General features: G+C 37.4%; 4 protein-coding genes, 1 long non-coding RNA gene and 1 pseudogene across 6 annotated transcripts; 3 read left to right on the forward strand and 3 right to left on the reverse strand.

Annotated features, from left to right (window-relative positions):
* Positions 1–1075: 1075 nt before the first annotated feature.
* Positions 1076–4023, forward strand: RAD51 (RAS associated with diabetes protein 51). The gene is made up of 9 exons (XM_023659781.2): positions 1076–1350; positions 1606–1750; positions 1833–1943; positions 2043–2134; positions 2232–2326; positions 2409–2522; positions 3206–3335; positions 3421–3542; positions 3653–4023. Exons 1-9 carry the CDS (start codon positions 1261–1263, stop codon positions 3774–3776), a joined length of 1023 nt encoding a protein of 340 aa, XP_023515549.1. The 5' UTR covers positions 1076–1260; the 3' UTR covers positions 3777–4023.
* Positions 4024–4618: 595 nt separating this feature from the next.
* On the reverse strand, positions 4619–7591 carry LOC111780712 (uncharacterized). The gene is made up of 5 exons (XM_023661189.2): positions 7431–7591; positions 6318–7199; positions 5960–6160; positions 5547–5742; positions 4619–5069 (listed from the first exon to the last, which is right to left on the reverse strand). Exons 2-5 carry the CDS (start codon positions 7149–7151, stop codon positions 4888–4890), a joined length of 1413 nt encoding a protein of 470 aa, XP_023516957.2. The 5' UTR covers positions 7152–7199; positions 7431–7591; the 3' UTR covers positions 4619–4887.
* Positions 7592–9769: 2178 nt separating this feature from the next.
* On the reverse strand, positions 9770–12654 carry LOC111780742 (eukaryotic translation initiation factor 3 subunit K). The gene is made up of 8 exons (XM_023661231.2): positions 12409–12654; positions 12203–12259; positions 11790–11840; positions 11620–11682; positions 11246–11296; positions 11074–11140; positions 10833–10915; positions 9770–10204 (listed from the first exon to the last, which is right to left on the reverse strand). The coding sequence occupies exons 1-8, from the start codon at positions 12529–12531 to the stop codon at positions 10001–10003; spliced, it is 699 nt and encodes a 232-aa protein (XP_023516999.1). The 5' UTR covers positions 12532–12654; the 3' UTR covers positions 9770–10000.
* Positions 12655–18702: 6048 nt separating this feature from the next.
* LOC111779778 (sucrose synthase) lies at positions 18703–22334 on the forward strand. The gene is made up of 12 exons (XM_023659918.2): positions 18703–18844; positions 18936–19062; positions 19144–19295; positions 19387–19579; positions 19648–19983; positions 20068–20163; positions 20273–20446; positions 20543–20659; positions 20754–20920; positions 20996–21784; positions 21862–22000; positions 22081–22334. Exons 1-12 carry the CDS (start codon positions 18747–18749, stop codon positions 22111–22113), a joined length of 2421 nt encoding a protein of 806 aa, XP_023515686.2. The 5' UTR covers positions 18703–18746; the 3' UTR covers positions 22114–22334.
* LOC111779781 (uncharacterized) lies at positions 22234–22675 on the reverse strand. Its single transcript, XR_002812735.2, has 2 exons — positions 22541–22675; positions 22234–22356 (listed from the first exon to the last, which is right to left on the reverse strand). It is a non-coding gene; the product is annotated as an uncharacterized LOC111779781 (long non-coding RNA).
* A 93-nt stretch (positions 22676–22768) lies between these two features.
* Positions 22769–25607, forward strand: LOC111779779 (pentatricopeptide repeat-containing protein At5g66520 pseudogene; annotated as a pseudogene). The gene is made up of 2 exons (XR_015413614.1): positions 22769–22987; positions 23468–25607. The product of XR_015413614.1 is annotated as a pentatricopeptide repeat-containing protein At5g66520 pseudogene (transcript).
* Positions 25608–26041: the final 434 nt, after the last annotated feature.

Here is a 26041-nt window from a genome sequence, read left to right on the forward strand (position 1 = left end):
ATTAGGGAGAGGTTTCTACACCCTTATAAAGAATGTTTTCATTCTCCTCCTCAACCGATGTGGGATCTCACAATCCACCCCTTTCAAGGCCCAGTGTCCTTGCTGGCACACCACCTCGTGTCCACCCCCTTTTAGGGCTCAACCTCCTCGCTAGCACACCGCCCAATGTCTAGATCTGATACATTTGTAATAATCCAAAGCCCACCCACCACAAGCAGATATTGTCCTATTTGAGCTTTTCCTTTTGGGCTTTCCTTAAGGTTTTAAAAATGAGTTTGTTAAGAAGAGGTTCCCAAAGATGGCGGTGGAAAAAGCAGGGACACGACACAAGAGAACGTGACCATGTTGCAGGACTGGATAGGATCCTCATGTACCAAATTCGAATTTTGATTCAAATATTGGACATGAAGCATTGCACTATTAAAAAATAATATCAATTTGAGCATAACTTAATTGATTAAAATGAACCGTACGTAAGGGCTAGAAGTCGAGCACCGCTACAGTGATCCATTTGCAACCTTCCTTAGGTAAAGATGATACGTAAAAACCCCCCTTATTACGAATTAGATAATAGATCTCCTCATCTACGGCTCCATGCCATGTATTACATAGCATTAAGCAAAGCCCATGTTTACTCCACGGAGTTTCATCTGGTGCAACTCCATGTGCTATATAAGTCAAATAGTAGGGTCTTAGGATGACTCGAGTAGACCTCCTAATTCCAAGAAGCCCTGGCTCCTGAACATCTCCCACGGGAGGGCTCATCATCGTGCTCTCCTCTAGCTCATCTGGTTTAACATAAGCTCCTGAAAGTCCTGTTCACTGGTCGTCCTGACCTGAGCTCCCACTAACAAAGAAACGTTCTCTATCTCTATAAAGTGAACATCTCGGCTCTCTAAGATTTGCTCGGTGATGGAAGGATGAACTATGAAGAAAATAATTAGAAAAAAGAAAAACTAAAACTAAATTGAAAGTGTAGCATTTGGGCTTTTCAGTGTTATAAGAGATCAATAGTTCATTGGATTATAGTCCAAATCTCGGCCCAAATTTGATCATAGACTTCCCGGGTAAGCTACTTCCGTACCCTCCACTCCTTTTGGCGCCCCTCAAATCTTCTTAAAATTCACAGATTCCCTCCACCATTTTCGCTTCCAATCGCTTGCTCTGTGCAATCCGCAGAGCTCTTCTGGTTCTGGGTAGTGGCTGGCAATTGCATCGAGCGATTCTTCCATTTGCGTGTCGGTGGTTTAGTATTTGACAATGGAGCGGCAAAGAAACCAGAAGCCCTCTGAAGAACACGAAGAGGTCGAGGAGATACAGCACGGCCCGTTTCCCGTAGAGCAGCTACAGGTATCACCGAGAATTAGGGTTTTTAAACCTCTTTTTGTCGATCGATCGATTACTAAATTCCTAACGAATCTCGAATTCGAGATTAAACTTCTTCTTTTCCACTTCGTCTGTAATCGTGGGATTAAGTTATTTGCCTTCGAATTTATTTACATTGCTTTATCGGAATCGCGATGGGTTTTAGGTTGCGGAATTATCATTTCCGAGTGACGATTTTTAGTAATGTTGTTATTTTCATTCATGAATGTTGTACTTAAGGCATCGGGAATTGCTGCAATTGACATAAAGAAGCTTAAAGATGCTGGTTTGTGCACGGTAGAGTCTGTTGCTTACTCTCCCAGGAAAGAACTGCTTCAAATCAAGGGCATAAGCGAGGCTAAAGTTGATAAAATTATTGAAGCAGGCATGCAATTTGATTACAATTTTTCATTTCCCATTTGCTTGTTATGTTTGTCTCTCTGTCTGAATGGCCTCACTGTCAATAGCTTCCAAGATTGTGCCATTGGGTTTCACAAGTGCTGGCCAACTCCATGCTCAGAGGCTAGAGATCATTCAATTAACATCTGGGTCAAGGGAACTTGACAAGATTCTTGAAGGTTGCTTTCTTGAAGAGCTTTCAAGTTCAATTGGCCTGTTTTTCCATTTTTATTATGAACTATCGTTTGCTTACTTTAGATTTTACACACTCCTTTCAGGGGGAATTGAGACAGGATCCATTACTGAAATCTATGGGGAGTTTCGTTCTGGGAAAACTCAGCTTTGTCACACACTCTGTGTTACCTGCCAAGTGAGTTCAGCTTAAAATTGTATTATTAGGACTGTTTTTGGGTATGGAATCTGTTGATTCATTTCAATCATCTGAGGTGTTTTGAATTATTGATCAGCTCCCACTGGATCAAGGCGGTGGAGAGGGGAAGGCGATGTACATTGATGCCGAGGGCACATTTAGACCCCAGAGGCTACTACAGATTGCAGACAGGTTTGATTAGAAGGCATGGTTGTTGTTATCTGTGTGTGTGTGTGTAATGAAATAGCTTAATGGTTGATATTGGTTGTTGCAGATTTGGACTCAATGGTGCTGATGTGTTGGAGAATGTGGCCTATGCTAGAGCGTATAACACTGATCATCAGTCAAGGCTTTTGCTGGAAGCTGCTTCAATGATGGTGGAAACAAGGTACCTATCATAGTTTGTATGAGCTAGATATGTATTGTGAGATCTCACTATCGGTTGGAGAGGAGAATGAAGATTCTTTATAAGGGTATGGAAACCTCTTATTAGCAGATGTGTTGTAAAAACCTTGAAGGAAACCCAAAGAGGACAATATCTGCTAGGAGTGGGCTTGAGCTATTACAAATGGTATTAGAACTAGACACCGGGCGATTTGTCTGCGAGGAGGCTGAGCCTTGAAGGGGGTGGACACGAGGTGGTGTGCAAGTAAGGACGCTAAGCCCCGAAGGGAAGGATTGGAGGGTCGCACATCGATTGGAGAAGGGAACGAATGCCAGTGAGGATGTTGGGTCTCGAAGAAGGGTGGATCATAAGATCCCACATCGGTTGGAGAGAAGAATAAAACATTCTTTATAAGGGTGTAGAAACCTCTCCTAGCAGACATGTTTTAAAAACTTTGAGGGGAAGCCCGAAAGAGAGCCCAAAGAAGACAATATCTACTAGTGGTGGGCTTGAGTTGTTACATGTATACTAATAGATATTAATACTAATACAGTGTTTTTTTACACATTTCAGTTTTCATTACATTGTCACTAATATGATGCATCCGATGACATCTGGAATGATAGAAGTTTTATTGATCATCTCGATTGAAATAAATTATTGAGATCCATTCACATTATATGTAGGTTTGCTCTCATGATAGTCGATAGCGCTACTGCCCTCTACAGAACGGATTTCTCAGGTAGGGGAGAACTTTCGGCTCGGCAAATGCATCTAGCAAAGTTCTTAAGGAGTCTCCAGAAAATGGCAGATGAGGTAAAGGCACTCATCCCTTAAAGGGTTTAGTTTGCATTTTTCTTACCATTGACAAGAGCAATATCTTCTTATGATCTGGTTGTAGTTTGGTGTGGCTGTGGTCATCACGAATCAAGTGGTGGCACAGGTTGATGGTTCAGCAATCTTTGCAGGCCCTCAAATTAAGCCAATTGGTGGAAACATTATGGCTCATGCTTCTACGACAAGGTTTGTCACGATTACAACTCAACTCGTTAAAACGTTGTACCTTTGACCTTAAGGTTAGAGGTTCGAATCCTCACGTTCATAAATGAAACCAATTATATTTTCTACTACAGGCTTGCTCTACGGAAAGGAAGAGGGGAGGAACGCATTTGTAAGGTGATAAGTTCACCATGTTTAGCCGAGGCCGAAGCACGGTTTCAAATTTCAGCTGAAGGGGTTACGGACGTCAAAGATTGACGAGTAATTCCCTACAAACATAGCTTCCATGTGTATAAGCGAGCTCATTGGGGGCTTTGTTCATTGCAATCATGTTTTCCCCAAGCAATTAATATTTGCTTGCACGAGATGGCTTTTGTTTCCCTTTCTCGTCACACCATTGTGTTCATTGCAATGTATGCTGGCGAAGGCAAATCTCTTGATAAATCGTTGGCCCAGGTGTTTAAAATTTAGTTGTTATTTATGTCATTATATTCTTAAACCTATAGTTTTATCATCTTTCCAAGTTATATATATGGTAAAAGAATTGGCAAATATAAAATGCAGGCATGTATGCTTAAATGTATTATCACCAAGCTCATGTAGTAACTATAGCACAAATTGTCTTATAGACATACACTATCATATTATAACATAACAAATTGAGTGGTTTAATCATTTGTTGATAGAAAATAATTCCACAAGCAATGAACCTCTAGTACAGAGATTTAGATTCAACCTCAATGAAAAAAATAAAAACTGTGAGGTTGATGACGATTTTGTAATAGGCCAAAGTGGACAATATCTGCTAGCGGTGAACTTTGGCTATTATAAATGATAGCAAATAGACACGGGACGATGTACCAACGAGGATGCTGGCTCCTTAAAAGGAGTAGTAGATTGTGTGAAATCGCACCTTGATTGGAGAAACGAAACATTCCTTATACGAGCAGTATCTAACTTTGATATCATTTATAATCGTCCTAACTCAGCATACTATTCTTATAGCATGTTAGAGAGTGATTTTAAAATTGTTCAAATCATTTTTGTCCTATTGAAAACCACCACAAACATAATTTTAACCTTTCAAACGTGCCCTTAACTGAGTATGCTAATAAATATATATTTATACAATGAATAAACATTCCAATTCTAAACATTACAATGCTTATGGGGTGGGTTGCAAATAAATGTATATTTACACAAGAATAAACCAGCCAAACTTTGAGACAAGGCAATAACTATATGCTTCTAGTTGTGGATGCATGTATATTTACAATCTAGGAAATATAAACTTTGGATCAGAGCTTACACGGCAGTTCATAGCACAGCACAGCCATGGAGACGTCTGCTATACAACGAGGAGAGTTGGTCATTGCAGAATGGAATGGAAGTCATCAAGCGCAGAGTACAACGGTTCGGCAGCTCTCGGCCTCTCTACCGTCCCCAACAGAATATCAGAGGTGGTTAGATAGGGATCACCATAAAAGCATAGATTTGTGTCCATCCTTGTTGCTACAACGTTTCCTTCCAATGATACTCCAACAAATGCGCCTGTCAAGAAGTAAACTAATGCATCAGTTACCATCTCTAGCTTATGAAATACTGTAATCCAGACAGAATTTGGCTTCTAAATATGGAAAACTTAAGCATATGTTGGTGCAAAATAACTACTAAAAGCGAACATATCTCCGTTCTTTGGAACTTAAGGAACCGATTGTACAACCGATAGAACAGATCCAGTTCAAGTAAGGCCTACTCTAATGAAGTCGACTACCGCGACCAAAATCAATAGTCGTATGAAATGCCGTAAAAGAAAAAATTTAATAAGCTATCTTCCTGCATGATTCACAAAACTGCTGAAGGCTGGAAAAAGTTAAATGTTCAATCTGCAGCTATTTCAATGATCTAATACGCTATCTTAATGAAAGTCTATTTAGGCTCTGGCATAACTGTCAAAAACCTCAGATTTTGAACAAAAATTACATGTGATTCAAGTAAACAGAATATGGACAATCTGATCAGGGATACCTTTGCTACAACTGTACGTATAGCACATGCCAGAACCCCGATCTCCAGCACGGATATCTGCCTCCAAGACTCTACCAACAGGACCAGCAGCAACACTACACCCAGCACCAAGTGAGAAGTGCATTCGGCTACAGAATGTTTTAACAGCTTTTGAATCATGAAGCACGATTATGAAATCCATGAGCTCGCCACCAATCTAAGGCAAACAAGGATACAAGTAATTCAGAACTCAAAGCATACAAGAATCTTGTGATTTGTGCCAAAAGTCCTAGTTCCACGTCTCATAGAAGAGACGAGAAACCAAAAAGTACACCGGCAAACTATCCTACAATCAAACTTAACCATTTCTAAAGATTGAAAACTCGTCCAGATATTATAGATGTAGAAGATCTTTGAACTAAAAGACTTTTTACCTGGGCACCCCATCCTAATCCAACAGATAATATAGCTGAAGGGGCAGACCACGAACCATCTGACCTTCGGGCAATTACCAAACCAGTGCCAAATTTGTAAGCAACCAACACTCCACCTTTGGCAACTGTCAAAATCGCAAGACCTCTGGCCCTCTTTAGTACAGCCGAGGGTATAGACTTTTCAGGATTTAGCCTAGAGACCTGTACAATTCAACAGCCAAGAAATAGAATGTCACAAAAGAACATTCACAACTTCGTTTCATATATCACGAATTATAGATGTCAGAGTACGATGATATCTATGTCAATTCAAGTTATACTGACTTCCTTTGATTACTAAGTTGCTTGGTAAGCACACCTGGAAGTATCCTCTTAGCGTTTTGGATGCTTTGTATATCTCATGTTCCATGGATAGACCAATAGGGAGATTCAACCACCCTCTTGAACACGTCCAGTCCATCACATCATGTTTCGCCCTTTGCACAGCATTGCTAATGCTGTTAATAAGTACACCCTGTAAAGGATCAAGCCTGTCATAACAGGCATCACATACCCTCTGTGGATTTCTCTCTCTGAACTTAATAGGCATCAAACACCTCCCATTTGTACAGGCTCGACAGAAAATCCCTCCACAAAATCGACAATGATGCCTACCACGAGTGATTGCAGTAAAAGGGGCAGTACACTGCATACAAATCGAAGAAGAACTATCTGGAAGCCACTCTGGAGGCTCAGCCTCCAAAACATCTTTATAAGCATTATAATTAATCGTATTTGGCTCGAAAAGAGGTGGGGCACTGGGAATGTAGACCGAGGAATGCAAATAAGTATCTCCATTCTTTTCAGAACCAAGGAATGAAATGTTTGAACTGGGAACTTGTTGATCGGAGGAAACATCTGAAGATTTATTCACACCAGTCAATATAGCAAACATCCCATTTAAAACATTTTTTAAATTCACCTCTGGACGCATACTATTTTGCTTTGGAATATCGAATTCATCACTTGAATCGTATCCTTCCTCAATGAAGTCTTCAGATTCAAAAGAAAACTTAGAGTTCGAATGGAAGGGCGCACTATCATTAGGCATGGCCCATAGGGAATCACATTCGTCATCATCATTGTGGCCTCTGTTCACCTTTCCAACATTAGAAAGGGAAGAATATGTAACTTTTTCGTTTAAGGTAGCCATGACTACAATAGTCGCGTTCAATAACTAAAACCAAGGAGATTTAGCGCACTGCACGGAAAGACGAACATCAACTGTCAGTATACAAATTACAAGATCAATTCAACTTAACAAGGAATCGCTGCATTAGAATTTCAAAAACCATATACATACAAGGGGTCTGTGTAGGCTAAATTATTCAAAATCTAGGTTTTTCCTCGTCTGTATATGATTGAGCAAGAAACGGCATACAAAGTTAAATTCGGAGGAAATCGAAACGGAAATCAAACCGAATTTCCCTACCTTGATCATAAGAAGATTTCGGCTGAACGAAATGATTTGCTACGTCGGGTCTGAGCTGGGGAAACCGATGAGAACGACGATGGCGGATGAAATGGGAAAGAACCGACGAACCTGAACCTCTTTCGAGAATTCAACAAATCTTTTATTTCTTTTATTTCTTTTTCTCGGGCTCTTTTTTATATTTATCCGTCCAACTTTTATTTATTTATTTATTTGATTAAATTAATAAAAATACTCTAATCTTATAATTTGTTTTTAAATATTTTTAATTAATAAAAAAATACATTGTATTTCTTTAATTTTTTTAATTTAAAAATAGAAATGTATTAATTTTTAAGGATATTTAATACTAAATTATAATTTATCTTACATAATTCTATTTATTACTATTTTCCTGTCATCTTTCTATTTATTACTATTTTTCTGTCGTTGTAATTTATTAAATAATGAACCTTTACGCATAATAACCATTTTTCATGCTCTTTCTCGTATTAAAACTTTGGAAAGTTTTAAGGTATCTTTTAAACCATATATAAAATTTAAACATATCTAAACTTCTTGTTTAGTAGAAAGATGGACATTCCTTACTCGTTATCAAACAATTACTTATTAACAAAGCTCGCGTGGGGCTAATAGTTTAAATTTTCCATCTCATGGAAAACCCGTTCTATAGGAACTGAACGATCCTATTTGGTCAAATACCTAGCGACAAACTCCTATCTTGTTCTATAGGAATTGGACTATCCTAGTCCAGTTCCTATTTGGTCAAATACAAACTCCCATCTTCCTTTCATTACAGTATTTTTGAACAAGCTCCCGGGTAACAACCCTACAAACTCTTATCTTGTTCTATAGGAACTGGACTATCCTAGTCCAGTTACTATTTGGTCAAATACCTAGCGACAAACTCCTATCTCTGGACTATCCTAGTCCAGTTACTATTTGATCAAATACCTAGCGACAAACTCCTATCTTCATTTCATTACAGTATTTCTGAACAAGTTCCCGGATAACAACTCTACAAACTCCTATCTTGTTCTATAGGAATTGGACTATCCTAGTCCGTTTATTTGGTCAAATACCTAGCGACAAACTCCTATCTTCCTTTCATTACAGTATTTCTGAACAAGTTCCCAGATAACAACCTATCTTACTATTTGGTCAAATACCTAGCGACAAACTCCTATCTTCCTTTCATTACAGTATTTCTGAACAAGTTCCCAGATAACAACCTTCAGTATAGTATTTCTGAACAAGTTTATTTCTGAACAAGTTCCCAGTATCAAGTTTATTTCTGAACAAGTTCCCAGTATAGTATTTCTGAAAAGTTTATTTCTGAACAAGTTCGTTTATTTCTGAACAAGTTCCCAGATAACAACCTTCAGTATAGTATTTCTGAACAAGTTTAGTTCCCGGATAACTGAACAAGTTCCCAGATAACAACCTTCAGTATAGTATTTCTGAACAAGTTTAGTTCCCGGATAACAACCTTCAGTATAGTATTTCTGAACAAATTTATTTCTGAAAAGTTCCCAGTATAGTATTTCCGAACAAGTTTATTTCTGAACAAGTTCCCAGTATAGTATTTCCGAACAAGTTTATTTCTGAACAAGTTCCCAGATTTCCTTTCATTACAGTCCCAGATAACAACCTTTAGTATTTCCGAACAAGTTCCCAGATTTCCTTTCATTACAGTCCCAGATAACAACCTTTAGTATTTCTGAACAAGTTCCCAGATTTCCTTTCATTACAGTCCCAGATAACAACCTTTAGTATTTCTGAACAAGTTCCCAGATTTCCTTTCATTACAGTATTTCTGAACAAGTTCCCGGATAACAACCTTCAGTATTTCTGAACAAGTTCCCGGATAACAACCTAACCTTCCTTTCAGATAACAACCCTAAGGGTTTTCACCGTGACCTACTTCTAACTATGATAAATACACCGCTAACTATGGATATGATGTCAAAACTAGACCGAGAGAAAAAGTTTAAAAATAATACTTAAGTATAGTTTATTATTTAATATTAGTCCTTAGATTTACAATATTTCAAGATTAGACTCTATTAATGGTTTGAGTTAATGGTTTGAGTTAATAGATGTAGAAGCTACTTGCCCGCTTCTTCTGACAACTTCACAATAGCTCCCCTATCTCGAATAAGAAATGAGTCTTTTTCCCCTCTACGAGAAGAAATTCGAAAGGCATTTTCAATTCCTCGGGCTTTTTTGTTTAAGCAGGGGGCTCGAGTCTTGTGTTGACAAAGATCAGGTTGTGATAGCAAACCATTCAAATCGATCAAAATTTAAACAAAAAATTTTAAAAAAAAAAAAAAAAAAAATCAAGCAAAACACTTATCATGACCTTATGGCCATTATGAAATGGCATGATTGAAGTGTACAAATATAAACATCACTCTTAACTGCCTTAAAGAGGTAATAATCTCTTCTTTCTACGGCATAGTTGGAAAATTGGACAATACTTCACAGTAGTCCCAAAAAATAAACGTCGGGAACAGATACGAACTGAATAGAAGTAACGACATTAGTTACCGGTGAGCCGAGCGGGTTAGTTAGCCAAGAATTGGGAAGATGCGAGTGATGTGTTCCAAGGGAATGCTGTCGGAGGATTTCTTCTTCAGTTCAGGATGGTTGAATTCGTTTGGTGGTATAACAATAAGTTGGCCCTTTCCATGACCTTTCTCAAGAATCCAACCAGAGTTTGCAACTTGGTGCTCAAGAAATTTGTCCAAAGACAGTCCCTCAATGTTGATTGCCTGTAATAACATGCCACATGAGATTTAAAATACACACAGAGTATTAACATAGAGCATCGAAAAGTATTGATTGAAGCCAAGAACTCCAAAACGACATGAATTCGGGTTGACAGGTTCGCATCCTTGATAACATGTCAGACAGAAAATAAACAAGGTTGTTTGGAGTAGATACACACAGAGTATTAAACATAGAGCATTAAAAAGTATTGATCGAAGCAAAGAACTCCAAGACGACATGAATTCGGGTTGACGGGTTCGCATCCTTGATAACATGTCAGACAGAGAATAAACAAGGTTGTTTGGAGTAGATACACACAGAGTATTAAACATAGAGCATTAAAAAGTATTGATCGAAGCCAAGAACTCCAAAACAACATGAATTCGGGTTGACGGGTTCGCATCCTTGACAGCATGTCAGACAGAAACTAAACAAGGTTGTTTGGAGTAGGATTTACGTTATAGCCAATGGCAGAAAAGATAAATCACGACGTAAATTGTCAACCAGAACATTAGCAGGATATCATTGTCAAGTCGCATAGACACTGAAACGCGATTGAAAAAAGACAGCGATGATGTTAAAGTACCGACTCCAAGATTATTAAAACGGCAGACATTTTATAAACCATACCTCCGCAAGCACAGATCTAGGAACCTTTTGATAAGTTAAGGAAAGAACATGGACTGCATAAGCTTGAATTGCTTTCTCGAAACCTGTATCGTATTTTCATATCAGGAACAGCTAAACAGGGCTTGGTCTAGAAACAAAGCAAGCAAGTTGAAAACCCATCTCAATTCTTCTTCAGGTCAGTCAAATGCATTCTATAGAGTCGCTCAAACAAACAAGTTTCTGCCTTATAGTTCCTACGTACCTGGCACGGCTTCAACTATGTGACGGTTCTTGGAAGCTTCATCCCAGAATTGACGAAACTTTCCAGTCTACACGTAAATAAGATCAAAATAGTCACAACTTTTGCATGAGCATGCTTCTAAAGATTAAAATTAAGGGATTCAAAGAAGAAAAACGTAAAGAAACTTGCATACCTCCAAATAGTGGGAAAGTATAATCAAAGTCTTGAATTGATCCTCCATTTGCTGATAATAATATGTATAAAATGTGTCATTAAGGAGCAGGCTTGGAAAGCACAAGAAATGACAGCAAATAACGTGAAAATACTCAGCAGCCATGTTAGTAATCAAACTTAAGGGATCTCTAAACAAGAAATGACACCCCAATTGTTTACTCTACAGATCAATCAAATTTACAAGGACATAGAGATCTCTAAATAAAATTAGTAATGAAACTTAAGGGATGGTGAACTACAGTAGAGTAAACACATACCACTAGTTCTGGAATTAAAATGGCATAGGCATCTTAAAATAAAGCGTTGGTGAAATACGAAAGAGTTAACGCATACCACTCGTTCTGGAATTAAAAAGAGACAAAGGCTGAAATCCGGAGCTGGCATTGCCATCAAAGCCTATTCACAAATCACACAGAAACTTCAAAATTAAGCTGAATGAAGAACGTATTGAATTTAATTCTTCACAATATGTGAGATCAAAGAAATTTAGAAGGAAAACACACCTTGACCAGGATGCGAGCCACAATTTGGGTACTCATTCTCTCTGGCTCAAACTGTAAATCAAGCAACAATTAATTTGCTAGAATATAAACCATATGAATCGATGGAAAAACACAGAGGCTAAACAATCAAAAGTTTAAGTTACAAGGCCATCAGCACCAGAATGCATTCTAATTTTTCTTAAAGTAAATGACGGTGAACCAAAAATAAATAAATAAAACATCAATGGAAACTTAAGGGATTAAATGGCAAACCTATCCCTAAACAAGAACCACGATCAATTTAGAGCCTAACTTTTTTTTCTGAAAATTTGACTAATACAAGTTTCTCAGATGACACTTTCAAACAAGACGAACAATATAAGAAGTAAAAGAAGTAAATCCACTTGCAGCTAGTAGATTAGTAGTATAGTTACCTGGTAGAGGCGAAGAAGGCATAGATTAGCATCTAAGCTGTACGTTTCTGACGAGACCTGTAACACAAACGTTCAATCAATCTAACTAAAATAAGATCAGAGTTCTCTCAGTTCTGACGTACGATTACAAATGTAAACACGATCGAGGAGATAATTTCATTTTACACAAATTGAACTGACAACAAATGATACAGATGGAAAGAAACCTGCTCGTTTACGTAGTTTTCGAGATCGGGAAGGATGTCGGGATTGTAAGGATTCACAGCGAGCAACTGCTCCACCGCGGACGCCATCTCTTGCTGTGGCTGCTTCTGCAATTCTCTCCCCATGCCACCGAATTCCACCGCCGATAAGATACCTGAACTCAAAACCCTCAATTAGGGATGACGATGAATCCTCTGTTTTAGGGTTTCCGTCCGCTCTATTGCTTCATTAAACCAAGTGGTTTCAAATTTGATACTCGTTCTAGTCTAAACGGTTAGTTCTCTTTCGGTTCGAAGTGGGATCTCACAATTCACTGTCCCGCTCATCATTCTCCCGGCAACATTACTGGGCATGGGATCTCACAATCCACCCTCTTAGATGTCAGCGTACTCGCTGGCACACCGCTCGATGTCTAATTCAGAGACTGTTTATAACTGTCTGAGTCTGCCACTAGCAGATATTGTCCGTTTTGACATATCAGGTAGCCTCATGATTTTAAAACGCAGTCTACTAGTGAGAGGTTTCCACGCCCTTATAAAAAAAATATTTCGTTTCCTATCCAACTGATATGGAATATCACGTGTTGAGCTATTCGACTTAGATTCGGTTGAATTTTGAGAATCCCAAAACACCAAAAAATCTATTCGATCTTTTTTGTTATGAGTATTATAATTATTTTACGTTTGCGACCCATGTCAATGTTTCGTGACCTGTGAATACTTAATATTTAAAATTAATGAGATTTTAATTATAAATACTAACGTGGATAAACATAATTTTTAAATAATTAAAAAAAGCGAAGAACAACCTGACAAACCAACCAATCAGGTTGGATCATAAACATTATTCGAATTATTCGAATTATTCATGTCATCACCTCAACAAACACAAAATTTCGAATTAGTCCAAAAAAAAATCTCGAACTTAAATAGGCTCATAAACTTTTAATTATGTGTTTATCGGACATATTTAACATTTTATTACGTAAATTAATATATAAAATTTTACAATAAAAAATAAGTAAATTATTTATTAGACAAAAAAAAAAATTAAATTTGAAAAAAAATATATAAATTTTAAAGTTAAAAAGTCAATAAGCTTTTAATTTTAATATATATATATCAAAGTGGGTTGGGCCCAATTATGACATAACAAAACAAAGAAAGACGAAAGCCCAGGCCCATTAACTGAACATAGGGTATTTACATATTTATTTTTCTTTTATTTATTTATTCTTTTAAGAAAAATGTCCACATTTAATCTATACTCTAATATTTAAAGGATTTATTTAATAAATTGTTTTATATTAAATAACAGTGAATAAAAATGCACATTAAAATCTCATATGGTTGATGAACAAAAATAAACAACAGCATTGAATATTTGATGGGAATCTTAGTTTCTTGGTAGGAAAAAAATTATTATAAGCTGACACGTGTCAGTTGCATGCCACCTGGCAGACAGTCCAACAACTTCTCCTAGTACCAAATCCGCCACGTTTCATCACGTGCCTAATTAATTATTTTCATTAAAGTCAATATTTAGGTTTGTCGGAATTACTTTAGTACCCAAAAATTTATCGATTTTTTAAAAAAATTGAATTATTAATTAAATTTAAAACACATAAATAATTTTAAAAAAACTATATATTACCTTTAATTTTGAGAACATTAAGTTTACAAAAATAAACATCAAATTAAAAAATAAATATTTATCAAACTAAGTTTTAGATATAAATTTAAATATCTTCAATATATAATATTTATCTATTTTTTAAATTTTAATACACATTTTTTAAACCTGTGACTACAAACTTATTAAGATTTATTTATTTATTTAGTGTATCAAATAAATAAAATATTAATTATTAATGAGGAATTGAATTATTTGTTTTAAAATAAATTGACTATTGGCAATTACTTACAAACTAGAGGACAGATAAATTTTACCAACCAAAATTTAACCTAGTCTATATTTACCCAACTTTAACTAGAGTTAGAAAATCAAGTAATTATTTTAATGCTTTTGCTTGCACATATTTACCCAACTTCAACTAGAGTTAGAAAATCAAGTAATTATTTTATTGCCTTTGCTTGCACATCAAGTTAAAATTTAATTGGACCGATAAATTTTTATCTACCAAACTTTTACCAAGTTTTGAGGTCCAAAATTTGACTAGTTACTGTGGTTAGTTTAATAGATAATTATTATTATTATATTATCGTCATTCATTCAATGAAATTAAAATAATAATCATAAAATTATTGATGCCTGATAACATCACATCATAGAAAATTTATTAATATATATATATATATTATATATGTATATATTTATTTATTTATAATATAAAAACATACTCTTAAATAAATAAAAATCCAAAAATACTTTTAAAATTTTTTAAAAACTTAAAAAACTCCTATAAATATTAAAAAAAAACGTACCCACTTAAAAAAATATATTTATAAAATTTATAAGATAAAGTTAAAATATTTATAGATAATTTATGAGATATTCATAGACAGTTTTCGTCCGTATTTTAATAGTAATAAATTTTTCGAACTTATTTTTATAACGGTAAAGGATGTTCATTTTGAAAATATTTTTATTAATTTAATATAAATGAAAAAAATAATAGTAATAAAAAGTTAGGTCAACTACCCTTGTTTATTAATTACTTTCTATCCTTATCCTTTCATTTTCACCCACTTTTATTTTAATTATTAAAAAAAACATATTTATTTAACATTTAATCCTTTTAAAAAAACATTTAATCTAATAAAAATAATTTATTAACTATTTGGTTGTAATAAAATATTTGTACAAGGAACAAATACAAATTAGGCGATCTCCACAGAAGATTTTTTTTGAGTGACGTAATTTTATTTTAAGTTGTTATTTTTAATATATATTAAATAAAATAGCAATATTGTTTAAAAAAACCCTATTATAAAAAAATAGCAATAAATTAAATTTAAAAATATTTTTAATTACAATTTACCTAAAATTTTCAATATTTGATATTTTTACTCCTTAATTTGTTCGGTCTTTCACGTTAATTTCCATTTCATTAATTAAAAATAAATAAATTCGATAATTTTTAATTTATTTTAACCATAATAAAAATGATATCTTATTTATCGAGCTGTATTAGCCACGTCACCAGTACACGTTAAAATATTTCATAATAATTACTCATAGCCATTCCATTCTCCCGCCACGTGGCAGTAGCCGGTTGAAACATGTCTATTAATAGAGAGCCACGTGAGCAGGTATTTTTCTTACGTGTAACACTAATAAACCTAAAATTAGAATAAAATAAAATTCCAACCCCTCACTAAAAAGAAAGGGTAGAATGGTCCAAGCGCCGGCAAGGAAGTGGATAAAATGCAGCCCACAGCATTTGGACAGGTGGCATTAGAGAAAAATCAAACGTGTTGCACAAGAAAAGTTATTATTATTATTATTATTTTTTTAATTAGTTAATATTGTTGACTTTAATTATTATTATTTTTAATTAAAATACACGTCATCAATCTTAGATCTGCTTCTCTCAAAATATTTTCATTTCTTTAATCATTAACTCACTGATAAAATAAAATAAAATAATTTAAATTATGAATTTAGAAGAAAAGTAAAAAAAAAAAATACCTTTAAACTATTGAATTTACTCGATCATTTTTAATATTTATTTATTTATTGTTTACAAATTTAAAATTATTGAACTTTTAACCTCATTTAAATTAATTTAGTTATAATTTAATATAAAAAATATAGATATTTGTTTATTTATTAAAGGATTTATTTTTTTCTCTGGTCCCCGCGTCTCAACTCAGGGGTTTTTATTTATTTATTTATTTATTTTGCTTGGATATTAATTACGTGGTTATCTATTTAAAGAACTATTAATAATGGTGACACGTGTAATCAATCACGGAAATGATAATTGTTTGGATAATATGAATATATATATAAATTCGAGGAAAAATCGGAATAATTTATTGAATGGGCCTATTTATGAAAAGAAAATAAAATAAAATAAATATTTGGGGCCCACAGATGCTGAGTTTGCAAACAAAACGGGGGAGCATGATTCATCAATTTCATTAGTTTTCTAAATGTAGGACGCCACGTCATTAACCAGAAAATCGAGCAGTTTGATTGGCTCAGTGTCCCGTCAAATGACCGTGACGGACGGTGCGATAATTCCGGCATTCTTTTTCACATTTTAACTTCGGTAAAAGTAAAAAGAAAAAAGATTTTCATTTTTACCATTTAAATTTTCAAAATTGTTTATATATATATATATATATATATATATATATATATATATTAAAGAGAGAGTGAAAATTAATATTGTAGTTGATATTTAAAAGTCAAAAGATATACGTGGTGGTATTTTAATATCTCGATCATAATTCGAGTCAAATCCACACTCTTGCCCATCCAAGATCTTCAAGACTGTGTTTGAATAAGCAATGACTTCCTCGGTGGCTCCGAAGTGTTCTCGAGTCCTGGCTTCACTCATGAAATTCGTCAAAAAATCCAGAGGTCATAGTAGTCATTTGCTCTGGTAATGTCATTGTGTATTGAACTTACGAAACAAATGTTTAATACTTGTTGCAACATTTGAGAAATAAGGGTTTTTTTTGCATACTAGGTTCCCCATAGACGAATATTTGATTCGTCTTGTGTAGTATAATTGGCCCGCTACTTATTTTTGGTAATGAGAAAAAGACTTCAAAAGTGAAAGTTTCGGATTCTCTAGTAATCTCCGCTCGAATACAACAAAGGGTTGCACATTCTCCTCGTATCAGAGGACGAGTAAAAGAAAGACGGCAAAAAAATGCTTAAAGGGTACTAGAGAATTAAAAGTAAAAATGTAATATTTTCGAATCTACTTAAGATTAAAATATATATATATATATATATATATATATATAATATTGATAATAAAGCAACAAACCTAGGGAGCTAGCTTGTTACTAGTGAAAGGAAAAAAGGGCAACTAACATAGGTGGCTAGCTTGCTTCCACCGGTGGTGTGACGTGACGAGATCATCCATCCACTACAAGAGTAGAATTCTACTTAGTCAAGTAGAAGGGTTAACCTGAGAGCGAATCAAGTTAGGAACGACTCGAGATCTCAGTTCCAACGACGATTTCATCCGATATTTTACAACTAAAATTCCTCTTTTTCCGATAAACCAATATAGTGCTCGAGAAAGGTAACTTTTGACACGAGAAGCCAAAATGAACGAAAATTTACTAAAATTCAATAATGGAAATAAAAAAGAAAAAAAACCCAAAAATTAAATGCAATATTTTGAAATCTAAGTGTAATTAAAATACAAAAAACTGAAAAAGAAAATTAATCTTCTTGATAATACCACAGATGCTAAAGTTTAATTAGAAATCATTATAAAAAGGAAGAACAGAGAAAAGTGGAGCAAGTCACGAGTGAAGTGACAGCCAAAGGCGGTTTTAGGAAGGCAACGTGGCGGGCGCTAACAGGTTTCGTGGTTGACGAAAACCGCGCCCAAAAACCACCCACTACACTTTGGACGCCGAGACCCACCGAGCTCGAACAACGCCCATTTTCAAATATTCAATTCAAACAAGGATTAATAATATTTGTAATTTAAGCAAAACCCAGATCAAGTTGAGCAAGAACAGTCAAACCCATGATTTTAATGGCAACAAAATCGAAAAGGGAAGGAAAAAATGGGCCCAGCGAGGAGGAAGAAGAAGAAGAAGAAGAAGCGGTTTTGTGGAAGGAAGAAGAAAACCACAGAAATGGTAATGACAGTAATAATGGCAATCGAGCTGCTGGATAAGAACTGCTATCCATTCCGTATATAAAAACCCTTTCGCCTCTTCCAATCTTCACACCATTCCATTTCACATTCCCCCTCTTTATTTCCCGAGGTTCGTCGATTCTCATTCCCTTTGCTCTGTTTCTCTCTGTTTTCTTTGTTGTTCTTCGTTCATTGCTCATTGTTGTTCTGATCTGAGGGCTTATTTGTGGACGAACCCAGTTTTGATTTTCTTTTGATTTTCTGTATCTTGTAATCTCTGTGTGTTTCTCTTGTTCTTCCATGTTCTTCTTTGTGTTCTTCTGAGGTTTCTCTGCTCTGTTCTAAGACTTTTGAGTTTCTTCACTGGAGAAGAGAGTTCATAATGGTCAAACAGCTTGAAATCTTGATCTTCTTCATCGCTTGAAATCAAAACAGTTTGATTTGGGATTAAATGGATGATTCACATACTTTGATGTTTCCTTTTGCAGCTGAAACAAACCAAGATTGTTCTAAGATATCTGTTCATCCTCCAAGAACATAGCCATGGCTGAACGAGTCCTCAACCGTGTTCATAGCCTCCGCGAGCGCTTGGATGAAACTCTAGTCACTCAACGAAATGAAATCCTAAGCCTCCTCTCGAAGTACTTTGTTTAGATCATCTTGCATTTTTGCTGGATCATGATCTTCCAAGCGTTAAAATGACAGCTAAATCAAACTTTGACTTGTTTGTAGGATTGAAGCCAAGGGAAAAGGCATCCTGCAACATCATCAACTGATTGCTGAGTTTGAAACAATTCCTGAAGAGAATCGAAAGAAACTTGCTGATGGGGCATTTGGCGAAGTCCTGAGATCCACTCAGGTTTGTAAATTTGATCTCTTTTGAAACCTGTAGCGTTGTGATATGCAGTTTCTCAAATTTGAAGTTACTTTCATGGTGCAGGAATCCATAGTTTTGCCACCATGGGTGGCTCTTGCTGTTCGTCCTAGGCCCGGTGTGTGGGAATATATTCGAGTTAACGTCCACGCCCTGGTCGTTGAACAGCTTCAAGTTGCTGAATATCTGCACTTCAAAGAAGAACTTGTAGATGAAAGGTAAAGCTTTTAAAAGTTTCTGATCCTTCAAGTTGAAATAAAGCTGGTTTGGTTGTGAAATCTTAATACCTTTTGGCCATTGTATTTCCAGTCTGAACGGAAACTTCGTTCTCGAGCTCGATTTTGAGCCATTTACTGCTTCCTTCCCTCGCCCCACGCTCTCCAAGTCCATCGGCAATGGTGTCGAGTTCCTCAACCGTCACCTCTCTGCCAAGCTCTTCCATGGTAAAGAGAGCTTGCAGCCATTGCTGGACTTCCTCAGAGTTCATTGCCACAAGGGAAAGGTAATTCATTCACATCACATTCTTTATCTCTTGATTCAGCATTGAATAGGTACTTGTTTTTATTGCAGAAAATGATGTTGAATGATAGAATTCAGACCTTGAATGCCTTCCAACATGTGCTGAGGAAGGCAGAGGAGTATCTAGTAACACTTGCACCTGCAACACCCTACTCCGAGTTTGCGCTGAAGTTCCAGGAGATTGGCCTCGAGAGAGGGTGGGGAGACACCGCCGAGCGTGTACTTGAAATGATCCAACTTCTTTTGGATCTCCTCGAGGCCCCTGATCCTTGCACCCTCGAGAAGTTCCTTGGTAGAATCCCCATGGTCTTTAACGTTGTCATCCTTTCGCCCCACGGTTACTTTGCACAAGATAACGTCTTGGGTTACCCCGACACCGGTGGCCAGGTTAGTTTTGTCGAGACAAAGAACAAACATTGTGTGTTCTTTTGTTCTTCTAAACTGACATGTTCATTGATTTCTTTGATGTAGGTGGTTTACATCTTGGACCAAGTTCGTGCTTTGGAGCATGAAATGCTTCAACGTATAAAGCTCCAAGGATTGGACATAACTCCTCGTATTCTCATTGTAATGTCAAGATCTTGGCCACTTCTCCTTTAAATTTAGATGCTCATGCTAACCTTCTCCACACTTGGTTTGATGTTTGATGTCCTGTTCTTGTTTTTATTGATATCAGATCACCAGACTCCTCCCAGATGCAGTAGGAACGACCTGCACACAACGTCTCGAAAAAGTATACGGAACTGATTACGCCCACATTCTTCGAGTCCCCTTCAGAAATGAGAAAGGCATCGTCCGAAAGTGGATCTCAAGATTCGAAGTCTGGCCTTACCTAGAGACTTACACCGAGGTGATTCTATCGCCCCTATCGTGATGATTCCGTCGCACCTGTCCTTTGTGCCTGCTTTGATTATATACTGAACCAAACCATCCTTGTGTTTGTCAGGATGTTGCACAGGAACTTGCCAAAGAATTGCAGGGAAAGCCCGATCTGATCATCGGAAACTACAGCGATGGCAATATCGTTGCGTCGTTGCTGGCACATAAACTTGGAGTTACACAGGTTTGTGACATGTCCAAAAACTTTTCTTCTTGTTTCTTCTTGTTGTTGGCAAATGCTCATGAGCTTGCATTTTCTGTTCTTGTTTCTTCTGCAGTGTACTATTGCTCACGCCTTGGAGAAAACCAAATACCCTGATTCAGATATCTATTGGAAGAAATTTGAGGACAAGTATCACTTCTCATGCCAATTCACAGCTGATCTTATTGCCATGAACCATACCGATTTCATCATCACGAGTACGTTCCAAGAGATTGCTGGCAGGTAAGAGTTTGATTCTTGTTGATGGTCTCTGGTTATATGTGTTTGATCTTACACATGAATTCTTTTGGATCTCAGCAAAGATACTGTTGGACAATATGAGAGTCACACTGCCTTCACTCTTCCGGGTCTCTACTGGGTCGTCCACGGAATCGACGTGTTCGATCCCAAGTTCAACATAGTTTCACCTGGAGCAGATATGAGCATCTACTTCCCTTACACAGAGACAGAGAAGAGGCTGACTTCCTTCCAGCCTGAAATTGAAGAGCTTCTTTATAGCCAAGTTGAGAATGAAGAACACTTGTGTGTATTGAAAGATCGTTCCAAGCCGATCATATTCACAATGGCGAGATTGGATCGTGTCAAGAACATAACCGGACTCGTCGAGTGGTATGGGAAGAACAAGCGCCTTAGGGAGCTGGTTAACCTTGTGGTTGTGGCTGGTGACCGGAGGAAGGAATCTAAGGACAATGAAGAGAAGGCTGAAATGAAGAAGATGTATAGCTTAATAGAGACCTACAACTTGAACGGCCAATTTAGATGGATTTCTGCACAGATGAACCGAGTACGAAATGGCGAGCTCTATCGATGCATCGCAGACACGAAGGGAGCTTTCGTGCAGCCTGCCGTGTACGAAGCTTTCGGTTTGACAGTTGTGGAGGCCATGACCTGTGGATTACCTACATTTGCCACTTGCAATGGAGGCCCTGCTGAGATCATTGTCAATGGTAAATCTGGCTTCCATATCGATCCATACCACGGTGATCAGGCTGCTGAAATCCTTGTTAACTTCTTCGAGAAGAGCAAGGAAGATCCAACACACTGGGACAAAATCTCCCAAGCAGGCCTCCAACGCATCTACGAAAAGTAAGTAAATCACTTTAAACTTCACTCGAATTGTTCTTCAGCTACTCGAGCTTATGAATCCTTGCATTGTTCATCAGGTACACATGGCAGATCTACTCGGAGAGGCTTCTAACACTGACCGGAGTTTATGGATTCTGGAAGCACGTATCCAACCTCGACCGCCTTGAGAGCCGCCGTTATTTGGAAATGTTTTACGCCCTCAAGTACCGCAAGCTGGTAAGAAATCACACGCAACAAGATCTTTAGCTAAAAATGTAGTATTAGCAGATATGTACTGATTCGTGGAAATTTTGCAGGCTGATTCTGTGCCACTGGCTGTGGATGAGTGAAGATCTTGTAAGGAAGGGGAGCATCGTAATAGAGAAAAGAGTTGCTTCTGCTTTACACAAGAATCGTTGATAAAAGAGCTATGTGGATGCTTCCTGCAAATGTGAATAATTCAACGAGGAGTTTCTTGTTTCTTGTTTCTGTCATTGATTTCTTCGTGTTCCTTGTACTAATTCGTTGTTCTGAACCAGTCATCAATTCGAGTATTATTGTCTTTTCGATTTGTTTTCCTCCATTCAACATCTCTGCAATAATCAAACAGAATCCATGAACAGATCAGCGCATAAACCCTAAAAGACAATCAATCAGAGCGTATTTTTATCCAGGAAAACAAAAAAGTCTCTGGTGATCAACAGTTCGATCTCTGAGACTCGAATTTAATCGAACAGGATGAATGTCGTGTGCAAGTTTTAAGGCGATATTTCCAACCGGCTTCCGATTCGTGGTCTGGAGCTGTATCACCGGCCGGCGCCGCCTGACGGAGTCAGAACAGAGAATGATCGACATTGAAGAAGATCTCGTAGCTCTCTTTTCTCTCGCTCGCTTTTACTGTCTCAGATAAAAAAAAGAAAAAAAAAAGAAAAAGGTGGCGGGTAAGTTTAGTCCAATCCACTATAAAAGGGCCCTCTGTTGTTCTCTGTGTCTGTTTCTGAAATTCTCTCATCCGCTAATTTCCTCTCTGCTTCTTCTTCTTCTTCTTCTTCGCTTCTATCTTCCGACTCCCATTAGGGTTCCTTCGGATTTCCCCTCTCCAATTATTCCTCTACTTGGATTCCATCAACTGTCCGGATCGTTCACACTTCCGGCGAAATGGCCGACGAGTCCTCAGTCAGAGCAAACCTGTGGTGAAATTCGCGCCAATTTTCGTGCGCTCTGGTATGTTTTTTTCGCCTTACTCTTGATTTTTGTTGTTATTACCTGTGCTTGTGCTTTCCGTTTTTCTTATCTATAGCTGCTTTTGCTTTGTGTAAAACTCGCAACCAATTCGTAGTAGATATTGTCATATTCAATTATCAAATCTGTTGGTTTAGGGGACTTACAAGTCTTTAGGTTTCTGACTCGAACTAAATACGACTTCGATTTGATATGACTGGTTTTGGTGGGCTGAAATACTCTCTTGGGCTGGAAATCGTTTGTGTTCTTGCTGGAAATCTAGTTGTTCATGATCAAAGAAAACACGAGGAAATTGATTTTCATTTCATCTGGTTGAAGGCTTTCATAAATTGCATTCCTCCTGTTTTTGTTTTCAATGGCATCTCAAGGTTTACAGAATCCTATCAAAAGTATGTATGTATGCATATTCTACGGCCTTTATACTGAATTAGACAATACTGTTCAAATGAAATGATGCCCCAGCTCGACTCGAGAGATTCAAGTGGCATTTCGCTTCACTAGAGAGAGATGTGGTCGACAATCATTCGGACTGGGTAAAGGTTGTCACTGCTAATTCATTTAAAGACTCAAGATCTTAGGATCTTAGCAGGAATGATCGCCGTACCGATGAAAGAAAGATATTGATTCACCGCTCCACATCACCCGGATTACTAAAGTATATCCCGAGGTGTTAAACAATTAGTTTAAATCCTCGAGAGTTTGAGGGAATTTGTAAAAATGTCATCACTTCTTGCCCTTCAGCCCAGTGCATCCCCGATCAACTCCCCAAAAGTTCACACATCACCTATCCATGGCCTTAAGTCATGCTCATCCATGTCTGAGCTCAAGCAATATCACTCCCAGATTATCCGTCTTGGTCTTTCTACTGACAATGATGCCATGGGTCGTCTTGTCAAATTCTGTGCTGTATCCAAGAATGGAGACCTTGACTATGCACTTCTTTTATTCAAGACAATCCCCAACCCAGATGCATACATCTACAATACCTTAATAAGAGGCTACTTACAACTCCAATTCCCTAGAGCTTGCTTACTGTGGTATTTGGAAATGCTGCATAAGTGTGTCCTTCCCAATAAATTTACATTTCCTTCTCTAATTCGTGCTTGCTGCATCGACAATGCTATCGAGGAAGGGAAGCAAATTCATGGACATGTTCTTAAATTTGGCTTCGGAACAGATAGATTTTCTCAGAACAATTTGATTCATATGTATGCTAATTGTCAATCCTTGGAAGAAGCCAGAAGGGTCTTCGATGGTATTGAGCTACCCGATGCTGTGTCATGGACCACTCTGCTTACTGGGTATGCTCAGTGTGGATTTCTAGATGAAGCCTTAGAAGTCTTCGAGTCGATGCCCGAGCGCAGCTCTGCTTCTTGGAATGCCATGATTTCTTCTTGTGTCCAAAACAATCGATTTCATGAAGCATTTGCTTTGTTTAATCGGATGAGGTCAGAGAAGATTGTGTTGGACAAATACATGGCTGCTAGCATGTTATCAGCTTGCACAGGATTGGGATCACTTGAACAAGGAATGTGGATACACAGATACATCAAGAAAAGTGAGATTAAATTAGACTCGAAACTTGCAACAACGCTCATCGACATGTATTGTAAATGCGGTTGCCTGGATCGTGCTTTTGAAGTGTTCACTCAGTTGCCTGAAAAGGGCATTTCTTCATGGAATTGCATGATCGGAGGGATGGCTATGCACGGGAAAGGAGAGGCAGCCATTGAGCTTTTCAAAGACATGGAGACCAAAATGGTGACACCAGACAACATAACTTTCCTTAATGTTCTCAATGCTTGTGCTCACTCCGGGTTAGTTGAAAAGGGACGCTACTATTTCAATCATTTCACTCAAGTTTACGATATTAAACCCAGAACCGAGCATTATGGATGCATGGTTGATTTATATGGACGAGCCGGGATGCTAGACGAAGCGATGAACCTCATACGTGAGATGCCAATGAGTCCCGACGCCGGAGTGTTAGGCGCCTTCGTTGGAGCATGTAAAATCCATGGGAACATAGATATGGGGGAGGAAATAGGCAAGAGAGTAATAGAACTAGATCCAAGCAATAGCGGGCGCTACGTTCTACTCGGAAATCTGTACGCCGAGGCTGGTAGATGGGACGGTGTAGCAGAAGTAAGAAAGCTAATGAATGATAGAGAAGTGAAGAAGGCTGCTGGGTTTTCCATGATTGAATTGGAGGGTGTGGTGCATGAATTCATTGCAGGAGGAAGGGGTCACCCAGAAGCCAAGGAAATATATGGCAAAGTTAATGAGATGGTAGAATGTATACGATGTGTAGGATATGTAACTGAGGAGGAGGAGGAGGTGGTGGAGAAGGACAACCCTGTTTACTACCATAGTGAGAAACTGGCAGTTGCTTATGGGTTGCTGAAGACTAAAGCAGGGGAAACGCTTCGAATCACTAAGAATCTACGGGTCTGTAAGGACTGTCACCAAGCTCTTAAGCTTGTTTCTAAGGTGTTTGAACGGAAGATCATTGTGAGAGATAGAAATCGTTTCCATCATTTTGATGATGGAGAGTGTTCTTGTAATGATTATTGGTAAAGCTAATTTCAAGTTACCTCTCCTCCTCGTGTTGCTTCGGCTCTAAACTTAGCTCTTGATCTTTTATACACGTTTCAAAATGAGATCCTTAAAAAGTTCAAAATACAATTCGGGACTTGAAATGGTGTAGTTGAGACCGAAAGCAATGTAGCCATCCAAATTTTGGTTATAGATCACTGTTCTAACAACTCAAGCTCGTTGCTAGCCAATATTGTTATTGTCTTTTTTGGGCTTTCTCTTTCAGGGTTTTATTCTAAAACACGTCGATTAGGGAGAGGTTTCCACGCATTTGTTAAGAATGTTTTGTTCCCCTCTCCAACTGATGTGGGATCTCATAATCTACCCCTTTCGGGGCTCAACGTCCTCGTTGGCACTCGTTCCTCTCTCCAATCGACGCAGGATCTCACAATCCACCACCTTTCGGTTGGAAGATTGTGAAATCCCACATGGGTTGGAGAA

Source organism: Cucurbita pepo, chromosome 18 (genome assembly GCF_057944985.1).
Source record: "Cucurbita pepo subsp. pepo isolate OVF chromosome 18, ASM5794498v1, whole genome shotgun sequence".
Classification (NCBI taxonomy): Eukaryota; Viridiplantae; Streptophyta; class Magnoliopsida; order Cucurbitales; family Cucurbitaceae; genus Cucurbita; species Cucurbita pepo.